Here is a 13,172-nt window from a genome sequence, read left to right as displayed (position 1 = left end):
GTTATCAGAGATCAAAACAGTGGCATAAAGATAGACATATAAACCAGTGGAATAGAACAGATACAAATAACCTTTATATGTATGGTCAAATGAATTTTTTGGACATGGAACCAAAACCGTTCAACAGGGAAATGACAGCGTTTTCAACAAATGATGTTGGGAGAACTGAATATCCACATATAAAAGAATGAAGTTGGATCCTTACCTTCCATCATACACAAAAATGAACTCAAGATGGATCAAAGACTTAAACATAAGAGCTAAAACTACAAAATCCCTAAGGAAATATGGAAGAAAGCTTCATGACACTGGACTCAGCAATGATTTCTTGACTATGATACTAAAACATAGGCAACAAAGGAAAAGCAAATAAACTGGACTACATCAAAATTAAAAGCTTCTGTGCACTGAAGGACAGAGTGAAAAGGCAGCCTGCAGAGTGGGAGAAAATATTTTTAAGTCATATATCTGGTAAGGTGTTACTACCCAGAATATATAAAGAGCTCTTATGATTCAACCATAACAAAAAACAACCCAATTGAAAAATAAGCAAAGGATATGAACAGACGTTTTTCCAAATAAGATACACAAATGGCTAACACATGAAAAAAAAAAAAAAGTTCAACATCACTAATCATTGCAGAAATGCAAATCAAAATCATGAGCTATTACCTTACCCTCATTAGGATGGCTACTAACCAAAAAACAGAAAATAAAGTGCTGGTGAGGATACAGAAAAATTCGCACCCTGGGCTCTGCACTGTTGGTGAAAGTGTAAACTGGAAAAACCACTATGGAAAATAGCATGTAACTCCTCAAAAAATTAAAAATAGAACTACCATATGATCCAACAATTCTACTTCGGGTATATCCCCCAAAGAACTGAAAGCAGGGTCTCAAAGAGAGATTTGTATATCTGTGTTAATAGCAGCATTATTCACAATAGCCAAAAGGTGGAAGCAACCTAAGCATCCACTGACAGATGAACGGATAAGCAAAATGTGGTGTGTGTATACGGTGGAATATTACTCAGCCTTAAAAAGGGAAGAAAATCCACCGGGCACCTGGGTGGCTCAATTGGTTAACGGTCCAACTCTTGGTTTCGGCTCCGGTCATGGTCTCACGGTTCCTGAGTTCGAGTACCACATCCAGCTCTGCACTGACAGCACAGAGCCTGCTTGGGACTCTGTCTCTCCCTCACTCTGCCCTTCCCCCACTTGCGCATGCGTGTGCTCTCTCTCTCTCTCTCTCTCTCACACACACACAAATAAACATTTTTAAAAAAAGGAAGGAAACATAATAAATGAGGACATTATACTAAATGAAATTAACCAATGACAAAAAATGGTGTGTGATTCCACATATACGAGATACCTAGAGCAGTCAAATTCAGAGGGGCAGAAAGCAGAATGGTGCTTGCCAGGGGCTGGGGGAAGGAGGGAACAGGAAGGTGTTTACTGGACAGAGTTTCAGTTCTACAAGAAGAAAGCAGCTGCACAGAATAGCTGCAGCGTGAATACACATTAACAGTACTGAACTGTACACTTAGAAGTCAGCTCAGGCAGCCATCACAAAATACCGTAACGGGCTGGCTTAAACTAGAGAAATGTATCTCCTTGCAGCTCTGGAGGCTGCAAAGTCCAGGATCAAAGTGTCAACTGATTTGGCTCCTGGTGAGAACTGTCTTCCTGGCTTGCTGTCAGCCAGCTATGTTCACCCTCAGCCTTTCCTCAGTGCACATGTGCAGGGAAAGAGCTCCTCTTCTCTTAAGGCCACCAAGGACCCCACCCTTATTTCTTTATTTAACATTAATTACCTCCTAAAAAGCCCTATCTCCAAATACAATCACATCAGAAGTTAGTGCTTCAAGAAGAATCTGGGGAGAGGAGGGAAGACAAGGACATAATTCAGTCCAAAGCAAATGGTAAATTTTATATGTGTATTTTACCACAATTTTTTAAATTGGAAATTAATGCAGAATGTGAAACGACATGAGCAATCAGGAGGAAAAAACACACAAAAACACATGATAAAAATATCTAAATTGGACAAATGAACTGTGGTCCATCCATACAATTGAATATTATATTGAATATTATTTAGCCATAAAAAGAAATAAGCTCTCAGCCATGAAAAGACATGAAGGAAACTCTTTTTAATGTTTTATATTTTGAGTGAGTGAGAGAGAGACAAACAGACAGAATGTGAGCAGGGGAGCAGCAGAGAGGGAGAGAGAGAACCGAAGTAGGCTCCAGGCTCTGAGCTGTCAGCACAGAGCCTGATGCAGGGCTTGAACTCACGAATCCTGAGATCCTGACCTGAGCGAAAGTCAGATGTTTACCTGACTGAGCCACCCAGGCACACCCTGAACACAGATTTTTAAGGCAATGAAATTATTCTCTATGATACTCTAATGGTAGATGTTATCATACATTTGTCAAAATACACAGAATGTACAACATAAAGAATGAATCCTAATGTAAATTATGGACTTCAGTTAATAATAATGTATCAATATTGGCTCATCAATTGTAACAAACATACTATACACTAATGCCAAATGTTAATAATAGAGGAAAGTGTGGGGAAAGACTGAGGGATTAAAGAATATATGGGAACCTGTGCTTTGCACTCAACTTTTCTGCAGACCTAAAACTACTCTAAAAAAAATCAAATGGGGCGGGGCGCCTGGGTGGCTCAGTCAGTTGAGCATCTGACTTCATTCAGTTCACGTCATGATCTCACGGCTTGTGAGTTCCAGTTCCACGTGGGGCTCTGTGTTGACAGCTCAGAGCCTGCAGTCTGCTTCAGATTCTGTGTCCCTCTCTCTCTTTGCCCCTCCCTCACTCATGCTCTGTCTCTCTCTCTCTCTCAAGAATAAATAAAACATTAAAAAAATAATAATAAATAAAGTCTATTTAATTTTAAGATAACTCAAGTAAACATGCCAACAAAAAAACTGCAGCAAATATAACCAAAGATGTGTACCCTTAATATACAAAGAGTCTAGACAAATTAGTAAGAAAAACACCTCTCAAAAAAAGCCAAACATACATGGACAAAGGACAAAGAAAAGTGAAAGAAATAATATAAATAGCTAATGAGGAGAAATAGAAAGCTAATGATAAAACTGTGCCTCACTAACCATCCTACTACTCCCTAGGAGAGGCAGAATCGTCTCCTAATATATAAGTGAATAAAATGACAGGTACCTGGTAATTTGATAGAATCAGAAACTAAAGCTGGGTTCTTATCACAGACTTTAAAAATATATTCTCCCCCCAAGGGTGCCTGGGTGGCTCAACTGGTTAAGCAACTGACTCTTGATTTGGCCTAGGTCATGATCTCACGGTTTGTGAATCTGAGTCCCACACTGGGCTCTGTGCTGACAGCATGGAGCCTGCTTGGGGTTCTCTCTCTCTCTGTCTCTCTCTCTCTCTGTCTCTCTCTCTCTGCCCCTCCCCCGCTCACACACGTGCTCTCTCTCCCTCTCTCTCAAAATAAATAATAAATAAAAAAATGTATTCTCCCCTGCCACTCCTGCAAATGTACAGGGAAATCATTTTTTTCCTGTAGAATCTCAAAACCTCATCACTTAGTCAATGAGACTGATTTCCTTTGCCTAGACAAGTCTAATTATTAAACAAACAAAAACCCTGAGAGTAAGCATAACATGATGCCCAGCTCATGAAAGCAGTTTACATACCAACTACTTCCAGTTTACCAATGGCCAAATTAATATTTACCAATCCCTAATCCCATTCCACAGAAATGGCTATTTACAAGGAAGACCTATTACACGCACCTGACAAAATATGACACTACCTCTCTGTCTTTCAGATCAACATCTAAGTGACTTGACTGAATGTGGACTAATGTGAGAAAGTAGTTAGGAAACAGGGGCTTCATAGGAAAAATAAGTAAGGCCAACATTTAAGCAGGTACTGTGGGCCAGGTGCTGTGACAGGGGCTACTGCATTCCAGTAACACGCCAGTCCTGAGGCAGACATTATCATCTCCATTGCAACAGATAAGGAAGCTGCCTCTTGTGGACTTGCCACCCTCACAGAACTCCCACGACCTTTCTGTGAATCTAAGGTGCTCTTTTCACAGGCTGTAACGAAGATCACACTAGGCAAATAGGACCTCTGGGGAGAAAAAAAGCAACTGGGGGAGAGAAAATACACCTTAGTCTGTCAAATCAGAGAACACTGTTAGCTTACGCTTCACCTCAACCTGGTTAACTCGTATCCTCTTTTCTATGACTAGGACAGAACACAAGCATACATACTTGCAAAATGATTGAGGAATCTATCTTCTCTTCCAAAGATGTCCGACGGCTTTATGATAATGGCTTCCGGAAAGGCATCTCTCACTTCCTTCTCTCCAACAGCCTAAACAAGCAACCAAACAAAGCAGAGTTCTGAGAGGAGAGAACAAAGCTCGAATTCCTTCTACTATTAGGACGTTACTGGTATTTCAAAGGTCAGTTTCTGCAGATTATGGTATGATTCATAAAGGTCAGTTACCCAGAATTTTTGTTTTTAAATAATACACAAAAATGCCCTGCCTCATATGGCTCTTGTTGGGTTCCTTCCCGTATTTATTCTAGGGAAGCTTAGGCTGAAGAAGAAAGGAGAAAAATCAGAGTAGAACTTTTCTAGCTTCCATTTTTCTTTCTACTTACAGGTCCTCTAGTTTGTGTCAACAATCTAGCAGCCTGCCAGAGAAAGGATAGCGTGGTGGGAGGCCACGATATGGAAGTGGCAGCACACATACATACCCAGAGGAGTCGGGGAGGGGCCAGGAACCTCCCGAACCTCAACACCCTTGCCTATCATCTATCTCCTCCTAGACAAGGCCTCTTTCAATGCAGGTATCAGCACTGAGTCCAGCCTTCCTCTCCACCTGCATGACTCCTGTGAGTGACCTATATGTCCAGGTAGGCTTGAACCTCTCAGTTTCTTGAGCTTCTCAATTCCAATGACCTCCTCTTCTCTCCACTTCTGCCCCTCTCAACTCATTCAGGCCACAGTCCATATCAACAACTACAAGTGCCTATCTTCTGAAACACTAAATGAAGACATCCTGCTCTCAGATGGCAACCTCCCATACCTCCAGGTGCTTCATTCATCTCTTCCTGAGATATCTGGTCTTCACCTGAATTCTCAGGCGTTCTAGCCCTCTGATGCTGCTTTCCTACTCATCAAGCCCTCCTAACCTGCCTCAGATTAGATTCCATGGCCCAACTTTTTAATCACTCTCTTACCAATATTGTAAATTACTTTGTCCCTTTGTCTTGACTCCACCCACCAGGCAAAATCCCAATTCTGAAAGAACCCTGTTAGCCTCCTTTGAGCCATGCACTCCTCCTGCCTTCAGAGATGGAGGAAAATAAATCATAATCGGACAACTCAATAAAAAATAAAACCACCCCAATTTGATTAAAAAATGGGAAGAAGATCTGAATAGACATTTTTCCAAAGAAGACATACAGATGGCCAACATGTATAAAAAGGTGCCCAGAATCACTAATCATCAGGGAAATACAAATCAAAACCACAAATAGGTATCGCCTCACACCTATTAGCAAGGCGATTATCAAAAAGACAAGAAATGACAAATGTTAGTGAGGATGTGGAGAAAAGGGGGCCCTTGTGCACTATTGGTGGGAATGTAAATTGGTGCAGCCACCGTGGAAAACAGCACGGGGGTTCCTCAAAAATTAAAAAATACAACTACCATATGATCCAGTGATGCCACTTCTGCTAATATGTCCAAAGGAAATGAAAATACTAAGTTGAAAAAATATCTGCATCCCCATGTTTACTGCAGCATTATTTACAACAGCCAAGACATGGAAGCAACCCAAGTGTCCATCGGGGGATGATGGATGAAAAAAATGTGATACACACACACACACACACACACACACACAGAATATTTTACTCAGCCATTAAAAAAGGAAACCTTGCCATTTGCAACAATATGGATGGACCTTGAGGACATTATGCTAAGCAAAATAGAGAAAGACAAATACCATATGATCTCACTTATACATGGAATAAAAAAAAACAAAAAACAAACAAAAAGCCACCAAACTCTTAGATACAAAGAACAGATGGCCAGAGGCAGGGGATGAGGGTGGGTGAAATGAGTGAAGGTACAAGGTATAAGTGAAAGGAACAAACTTGGGAGTTACAAAATAAGTAAGTCTCGGGATGTAACATAAAGCATGGCAACTATCGGTAAGGAAAATACTATTTCAAAGTTGCTAATCAAAGAGTAGATCTTAAAAGTTCTCATCTTGAGATAAAAAATCTTTGAATATGTGTGGTGATGTTAACCAGACTTATTGTGGAGATCATCTCTCAATATATACTTATGTCGAATCATTATGTTATATGCCCAAAAGTAATGTAATGTATGTTAATGACACCTGAATTTTAAAAAATCATAAACTGGTACCACTATACACTCATGTCACCCATTTTAACTGCATCTTCAACATTTCCCACAAGTAGTGCTTTCTTCTAATTAGGTATTCTCTCATGACAGTTTCAAACACTCTCTATCCTATTCAGATTCCTCCCTTACTTTTTTCTTCCTTCCAGTAACCAACTTCACCTTCTAATTCAAAGAAAATCCAGCAGCAGACAAAAACCACCTCAAGTTCCCACCACAAAACCTACAATTCTCCTCCTTTCTTACCACACAGGGAAATGGCCCTGCCTCCCATGCTCCAGGGCTCACTTGCCCTTCCTCAGGAACCTGCCCAATTGACTCTCTCCTTTATCCTCAGTCTCTTAACCAGAACCTTCTCACCAGCACTTAAACAATGTCAAGGCCTTGAAAGAAAGAAAAGAAAGAAAGAAAGAAAGAAAGAAAGAAAGAAAGAAAGAAAGAAAGAAAGAAAGAAAGAAAGAAAAAGAAAGAAGAGAAGAAAAGAAAAGAAAAGAAAAGAAAAGAAAAGAAAAGAAGAGAAAAGAAAAAGAAAAAGACAAAGATTCCCAACTCCACATGCTCCTCCAGCTGCCTGCCTCCCTCCATCCTCTTACCAAACCACTTACACATGCTGCCTGCCCTTCCAATCCCCACTGCCTCGGCTCCTGCTCACTCTCTGCTCACCTGTGCTCTGGATTCTGCCCTAACACCTGCGCCCAAACCATTCTTGGTCAGATCACAGATGACTTCCATGTCCGCAGATCCAAGGTGACTTTCTAGTTCTCACCTCCCTTAGCTTCTCAATGGCGTTCGTAAGCAACTACTCTCTCCTTGCGACGGTCTTCCCTTGGCTTCCATGACCTTGTACTCTCCTGGTTTCCCCACCTCACCACATCTACTCCTTCTCAGTCTTTTTACTTGTTTGGGTTTTTACAGGTGTCTCCTTGTCTACCAGAGCACACTAATCATTGGTACTCCTCTGGGCCCGTCCAAAGTTCTCTCAATCTATGCTTCCTCACTAGGCAATCTTATTCCCAAACATTGCTTCAATTAACTGGTTTTGTATCTCCAAACCAGACCTCATTTCTGAGCTCTAGGATCATAAACCCCATTCACCATTGTGACTTGGATGACTGACACATACCTGAAATGCGACCTGAGTACAAAACTAGATCATCCTCTTCCTTCTCTGTAAATATTCTATCTCAATCTTTGCTGCACAGTGGAACTCTCTAGGGAGACTTAAAAAATACCAAATACCCAAGGTCTATCCCCAGAGATTCTATTTTCATTGGCCAGGGTGAAGCCTGGGCATCAGGATTTTTCAAAATTTCCTCAGTGATTCTAATGAGCAGCTACAACTAAGAACCACTGTCCAAAAGCCTTGTCCTTCTCAAGTGTTTCTCACCTTATTCAACAGCACCACCATCTGTCCAGTGGTGTAAGCTACAGGGCTGGGCATCTTGGAGTCTTCTCTCTCCCCCACCACTGACTCCAGCCCCAGCCCCTGCCCTTCCAAATAACCATGGATTCAGAGGATTCTGTGAATGCCAGGGGAGAGGCAGGCACAGAGTGCACACACCCATTCTCCTTCATCCATGCAGTATGAAAATGGTGAGGCTCAGATATGCTGCTAGCCAGCTCTGTTTCTTACAGAAACAGAGCTTACACAAAAAGAAAGAGGTGAAAGAATCACAGAGAAACAAAGCTGAAACCCTGATGTACCCTGGCACCAATGTGGCTAAGCTTCCCTATCCCAATTGCTGGATTTTTCAGAAACATGGGGACTTTAACATTGGGTTTTCGGATGCTAGCAATTAAATGCACCTGACTGATAGATGTCCTCTCTCCCCCATTATATGCTCTTATGGCACAGTTCGCTCTTATGGCACAGCTCTCTACTTTGCAACACCAGGCACAACTGGAGTTATTTTCCTCAGTGGACTAGAAATGAGATATGGGCTAAGACCAAGTCTGTTTTATTCATTACCGTATGCCTACCGCCTAATTCAATATGCAGCATGCAGTAGGTACTTAATAAATAATTTGTTCAATAAAAAAATGCAGTGGGTCAAAAAGCTGGAGCCATTGTCAAAGAACTCTGAGAACAGGTAATAATGTTCTGTCTTTCTCTGAAGCCCCTTACCATAGTTCCCTGCAAACAGAGGGCACTTAACCAAATTGTCAGAACACAACACACACATATCACACACGTCAATCTAGTTCTGGATACAGAGAATCAGAAGCCCCTTTTAATTCTGGAAATGTCAGTGAGAAACCCTTCTCACTTAACTCATGTTTCAAAGGGGCCAAGAAACTCTGGCTCTGTGAACCACTTCCCAGGTCAACTTGTCACTTACCTTATTTCTCAGATATCTAGAAGGGCTTTTAATATCAGCATTCAGATGTGAAACATGAATGAATTTTTCAACTCCAGCTTCCTTGGACACTTGAGCAATTGCTTGGGGAATCTTCACAAAAACATCCTCAAAATCAAAGTTTCTGAAAGACAGAAAGAAAAAAGGAGGATCAGTTAAGAACACTTGACTCAGGATTTCAAAGTTTTCTGTGATAAACTGGTTTTCCATACTATTGCTGGAATTCATAACAGTTAAACTTTTATTATTTATTTTTAATTTGTGTGTGTGTGTGTGTGTGTGAGAGAGAGAGAGAGAGAATGAGTGAGGGAAGGGCAGAAGGAGGGAGAGTGGGGGGGGAAGAGGAAGAGGGGGAGAGAAAGGGAGGGAGGAAGGGAGGGAGGGAGGGGGAGGGGGGAGAGGGGGAGAGGGAGGGAGGGAGGGAGGGGGAGAGAGAGAGAGAGAGAGAGAGAGAGAATATGAATCTCAAACAGACTCCATACCTAGCATGGAACCCAACATGAGGCTAGATCCCATGACCCTAAGATCATGGCCTGAGCTGAAATCAGGAATCAGACATTCAACCAACTGAGCCATCCAGGCACCCTCATAATAGTTAAATGTTTAAATGGCAATGATTTAACCCAAAATCAAAATATATATGTAAGAAAAAAAAAAAATATATATATAGTATATATGTGTGTATTTTTTTTAACTTTACTGCTCACTGTCATTACTGTACATAATTTAAACCTCACCATAAGTTATAAATCAGCACACATAATATTCTCTGTCCTCAAGGAATCCCAAGGCTGAGACCCTTTAAGGGTATCTGGCTGCAGTGGTTGGGTAGGGAGGGGGCAAGTGTTGGGAGCTAAAAAGGAACCACTTCTTATGCTTGGGCCTTCTTATCCTTTTCCCTCCGGGAAAAAAAAAGAAACTAAAAAATCAGTCACCAATTTAATACAATAACGTCAACATTACATAATAAGATTAATACTCTGTACAAAGCACTGCTATAAGTCACTACAGGAGATATAAAGTCAAAAAGTAATCAAAGAACTTAAAAATATGTGCTAAGGCAGACATAGATAATCAAACTTAATAAATATTAAGAAAATGGTGTGAACAAAGTGTTGCGGAACTGTGAGATTAAAACACTATTTGTTGATGAACAACCCACACAAAAGGTAAAAAGAACTGTTCAAACCAATATTCATGTTATCTTTAACAGTGTGAACAGATCTAGAACACTGTTTACACAAGAAAAACCAATGTTCAGTTTGACAAACAGCAGGATAGGCAAAATCCTCCTACCTAATCCATCCCAGCTGGACAAATCCAAACACAGCATCAGTAATTCATGAACAACTGGTGGTTCCGTCAAGTTGATGACACCAACCATACTAACACAATCTCTATTAGCTTTTTATGGGTAACATATCACATTGCTTACATACCAGACTTACCGCCGACTAAACCTCTTGAAAGGGTGTTATTGGGTATATAAACGGGTGTTCAATATTAATGCTTAATGATGGACTAATAAAAAATGTGACAACTACAATGCCTGACAGTAGAAGGTACCCAGTGAATGTCTACTGAAACTAAGTCATCACATGCAAAGAAAAAACAAGAGACATCCAGATGGCTAACAGACACATGAAAAAATGCTCAACCTTGCTCATCATCAGGGAAATACAAATCAAAACCATAATTACTGCCTCATCCCTGTCAGATGGCTAACATTAACAACTCAGGAAACAACAGATGTTGGCGACGATGTGGAGAAAGGGGCACCCTCTTACACTGCAAGTGGGAATGCAAAGTGGCCACTCTGGAAAACAGTATACAGGTTCCTCAAAAAATTAAAAATAGAATTAGCCTACGACCCAGCAACTCACTACAAAGTATTTATCCAAAGGATACAAAAATGCTGATTCAAAGGGGCACATGCACCCCAATGTTTATAGCAACACTATCAACAACAGCCAAATTCAGAAAGAGCTCATGTGTCCATCAACTGATGAATAGATAAAGAGGGTGTGTGCGTGTGTGTGTGTACACACACACACACACACACACACACACACACACACAAAATGGAATATTACTTGGCAATCAAAAACAATGAAATCTTGCCATTTGCAGCAACGTGGATGAAACTGGAGTATATATTATGCTAAATGAAATAAATCAGTCAGAGAAAAATAAATATTGTATGATTTCACTCATATGTGGAATTTAAGAAATAAAACAAATGAACATAGGGGAAGAGAAGAAAAAATAAGATAAAAACAGAGAGGGAGATAAACTGTAAAAGACTCTTAAATACAGAGAACAAACTGAGGGTGGCTGGAGGGGAGGCGGTGTGGGGGATGGACTAAATGGATGAAGGACATTAAGAAGGGCACTTGTCGGGATGAGCACTGGGTGCTGTATGGAAGTGATGAATCACTAAATTCTGCCCCTGAAACCAATACTACACTGTATGTTAACTAACTTGAATTTGAATTTAAAAAAAAGAAAAGAAAAAGAAAAATCAAGCCAAAGACTTACTTGGTTTCCCATTCTCGCCCAACAAGATTAATGACCACATTGCTGTGCTTCACTGCTCTTCGGATAGAATCTTTGTCCTTGCCATTCCATTCCTAGAAAAACAGTAGCCGGTCAGATGAAAACATAAGGGGTCTCCCCTGGCACGTTTCAAAATAGGCCATCTGATATAGTCAGAATTTAGTACCATTTTATATAGGCTCCATTTATTACAACAAAAACGGTCATGAGGTCTGAACTCCTTGCTGATTCTCTAGCTCTCCTGGAGACAAATAGGTCAAAGAACATCTATTTCATTCAGGTAATGAAATGACAGAATTAGAAAAGACAATATTCATTTCTAGTGGGGCATATCCATTTTTGGCCACCCAACTGTCCCCAGCAAGTTTGTAAGGGATTCTAGTTACCAAATCTCCCTTCCTGAAACACAGCCAAAGACCAAGGATTATTTGGGAGGAAAATGGACTTTCCCTTTTGGTGGCAACCAGTTACAGACTAAAGACAAGAGGACTATCTCCTAAAGGCTAATGTTAAAATGGGAGCCTTCGTGACTATTTTCTTATTTCTTTTTAACTCTTTCCTCTTCACAATCCCAGATCTAGTCATTTCTACTTCAAAGACATGTCAAGCACACTCGGGGAGGTGTGACCTGCCCCAAAGTGCAGGCTGAGCCCATGGCAGATTTTCGTGTAGAACTAAAGTTCTGAGTGATTCAGACTATAGTCAGACTGACGATTTGGGTCCAAAATAGAAACCGGGGATGAAATAACCCCTAGCAAAGGTACAGCATTTTCTACATTAAAATGAAATTGGATTTTTTAAGCATTTGAATGGGAAATAATAAGCAGTAAGAAGTTTCTTAGGGTCAAATGCTAAGGTGTACGTAAGAGTGAGTGGGGAGGGAGGTGAGGGGGGAAGTGAGCAGGAGGGGGTGCACTAACATCCCTGTGCAATTTAGAAAAGAGAGCCATGGCTACAGAAATCCGATTCCAGAGCAAAAGATGAAGCTCTCAGAAGGAGGAACTAGTTATAAGCGAAGAAGTGCGGGGGGTGGGGGGGGGGGGGACAAGAGAAGTGTAGAGTAATAGCTGTGGAGTCAGACAGGAATGCAAATTCCATTTGCCTTTTTATAAACTGTACAAATTCTCCCAACTCCATGTAAAATTTGAAAATAAAAAATAAAAAATTTGAAAATACAACCTACCTCATGTGTTTGTTATGAAGATCATGTAAAAGAGACATAAAATCTGCTGCACGGTATGTGACATACCCAACAAAAACAGCAGTTCTACACATACAGAGCTGAAACTTTTTTAGAAAAGATGGCAAAGGGAGAAGAAAAAGAATCCAAGAAGATTCACAGTGGAAGAGATTGGTGCATAATTGCATGAAAGGCCCAAGAGGGATGCCTGGAGAGAAAGAACTAAAAGGAAACCAAATTCCCAGGGATGAGGCCCAGGGAGCGCACTCAGGTTAGCAAACCAAGTGGCCATTAAGACAGAAGTTTCCAATGGAGACCAAAGCAGGGAAATCAGGGCTCCACACCCAGTATGGTCCATCCTTCTCAAAAATAAACAACAGTGAAGTCTCCCCTGTTTTACCTTTCCTGTACTTCCCCTTTTGTAAACATTATTACATTCAAAGTTATATGTTTAGTCTCCACACTCTCTTTTAAGACTGAGAGCTCCCTGTGGTCTTACTCATCAAAGCTTAAATACCTGTGGTAAAAACGGAATATACATCATATGGCTCAATTCCAATGACTCTGCATGTGTAAGCCAGTCAAAGTGTTCACCTATTATTTGCGAAATACTT

At 40.7% G+C, this 13,172-nt stretch overlaps 1 protein-coding gene across 1 annotated transcript in view; it reads right to left on the bottom strand.

The window, feature by feature from the left end:
• NDUFA9 (NADH:ubiquinone oxidoreductase subunit A9) overlaps positions 1-13,172 on the bottom strand; it is a 37,049-nt gene that overhangs the window by 13,292 nt on the left and 10,585 nt on the right. The window contains exons 4-6 of the mRNA XM_015061416.3: positions 11,361-11,452; positions 8,805-8,946; positions 4,292-4,394 (exon numbers count right to left, since the gene is read on the bottom strand). Coding sequence (XP_014916902.1) covers positions 4,292-4,394; positions 8,805-8,946; positions 11,361-11,452 — 337 coding nt within the window. The remainder of the gene's footprint in view (positions 1-4,291; positions 4,395-8,804; positions 8,947-11,360; positions 11,453-13,172) is intronic.

Source organism: Acinonyx jubatus, chromosome B4 (genome assembly GCF_027475565.1).
Source record: "Acinonyx jubatus isolate Ajub_Pintada_27869175 chromosome B4, VMU_Ajub_asm_v1.0, whole genome shotgun sequence".
NCBI lineage: Eukaryota > Metazoa > Chordata > Mammalia > Carnivora > Felidae > Acinonyx > Acinonyx jubatus.
The sequence above is the reverse complement of the archived record's forward strand: the minus strand, read 5'-3'. Positions and strand labels throughout refer to the sequence as shown.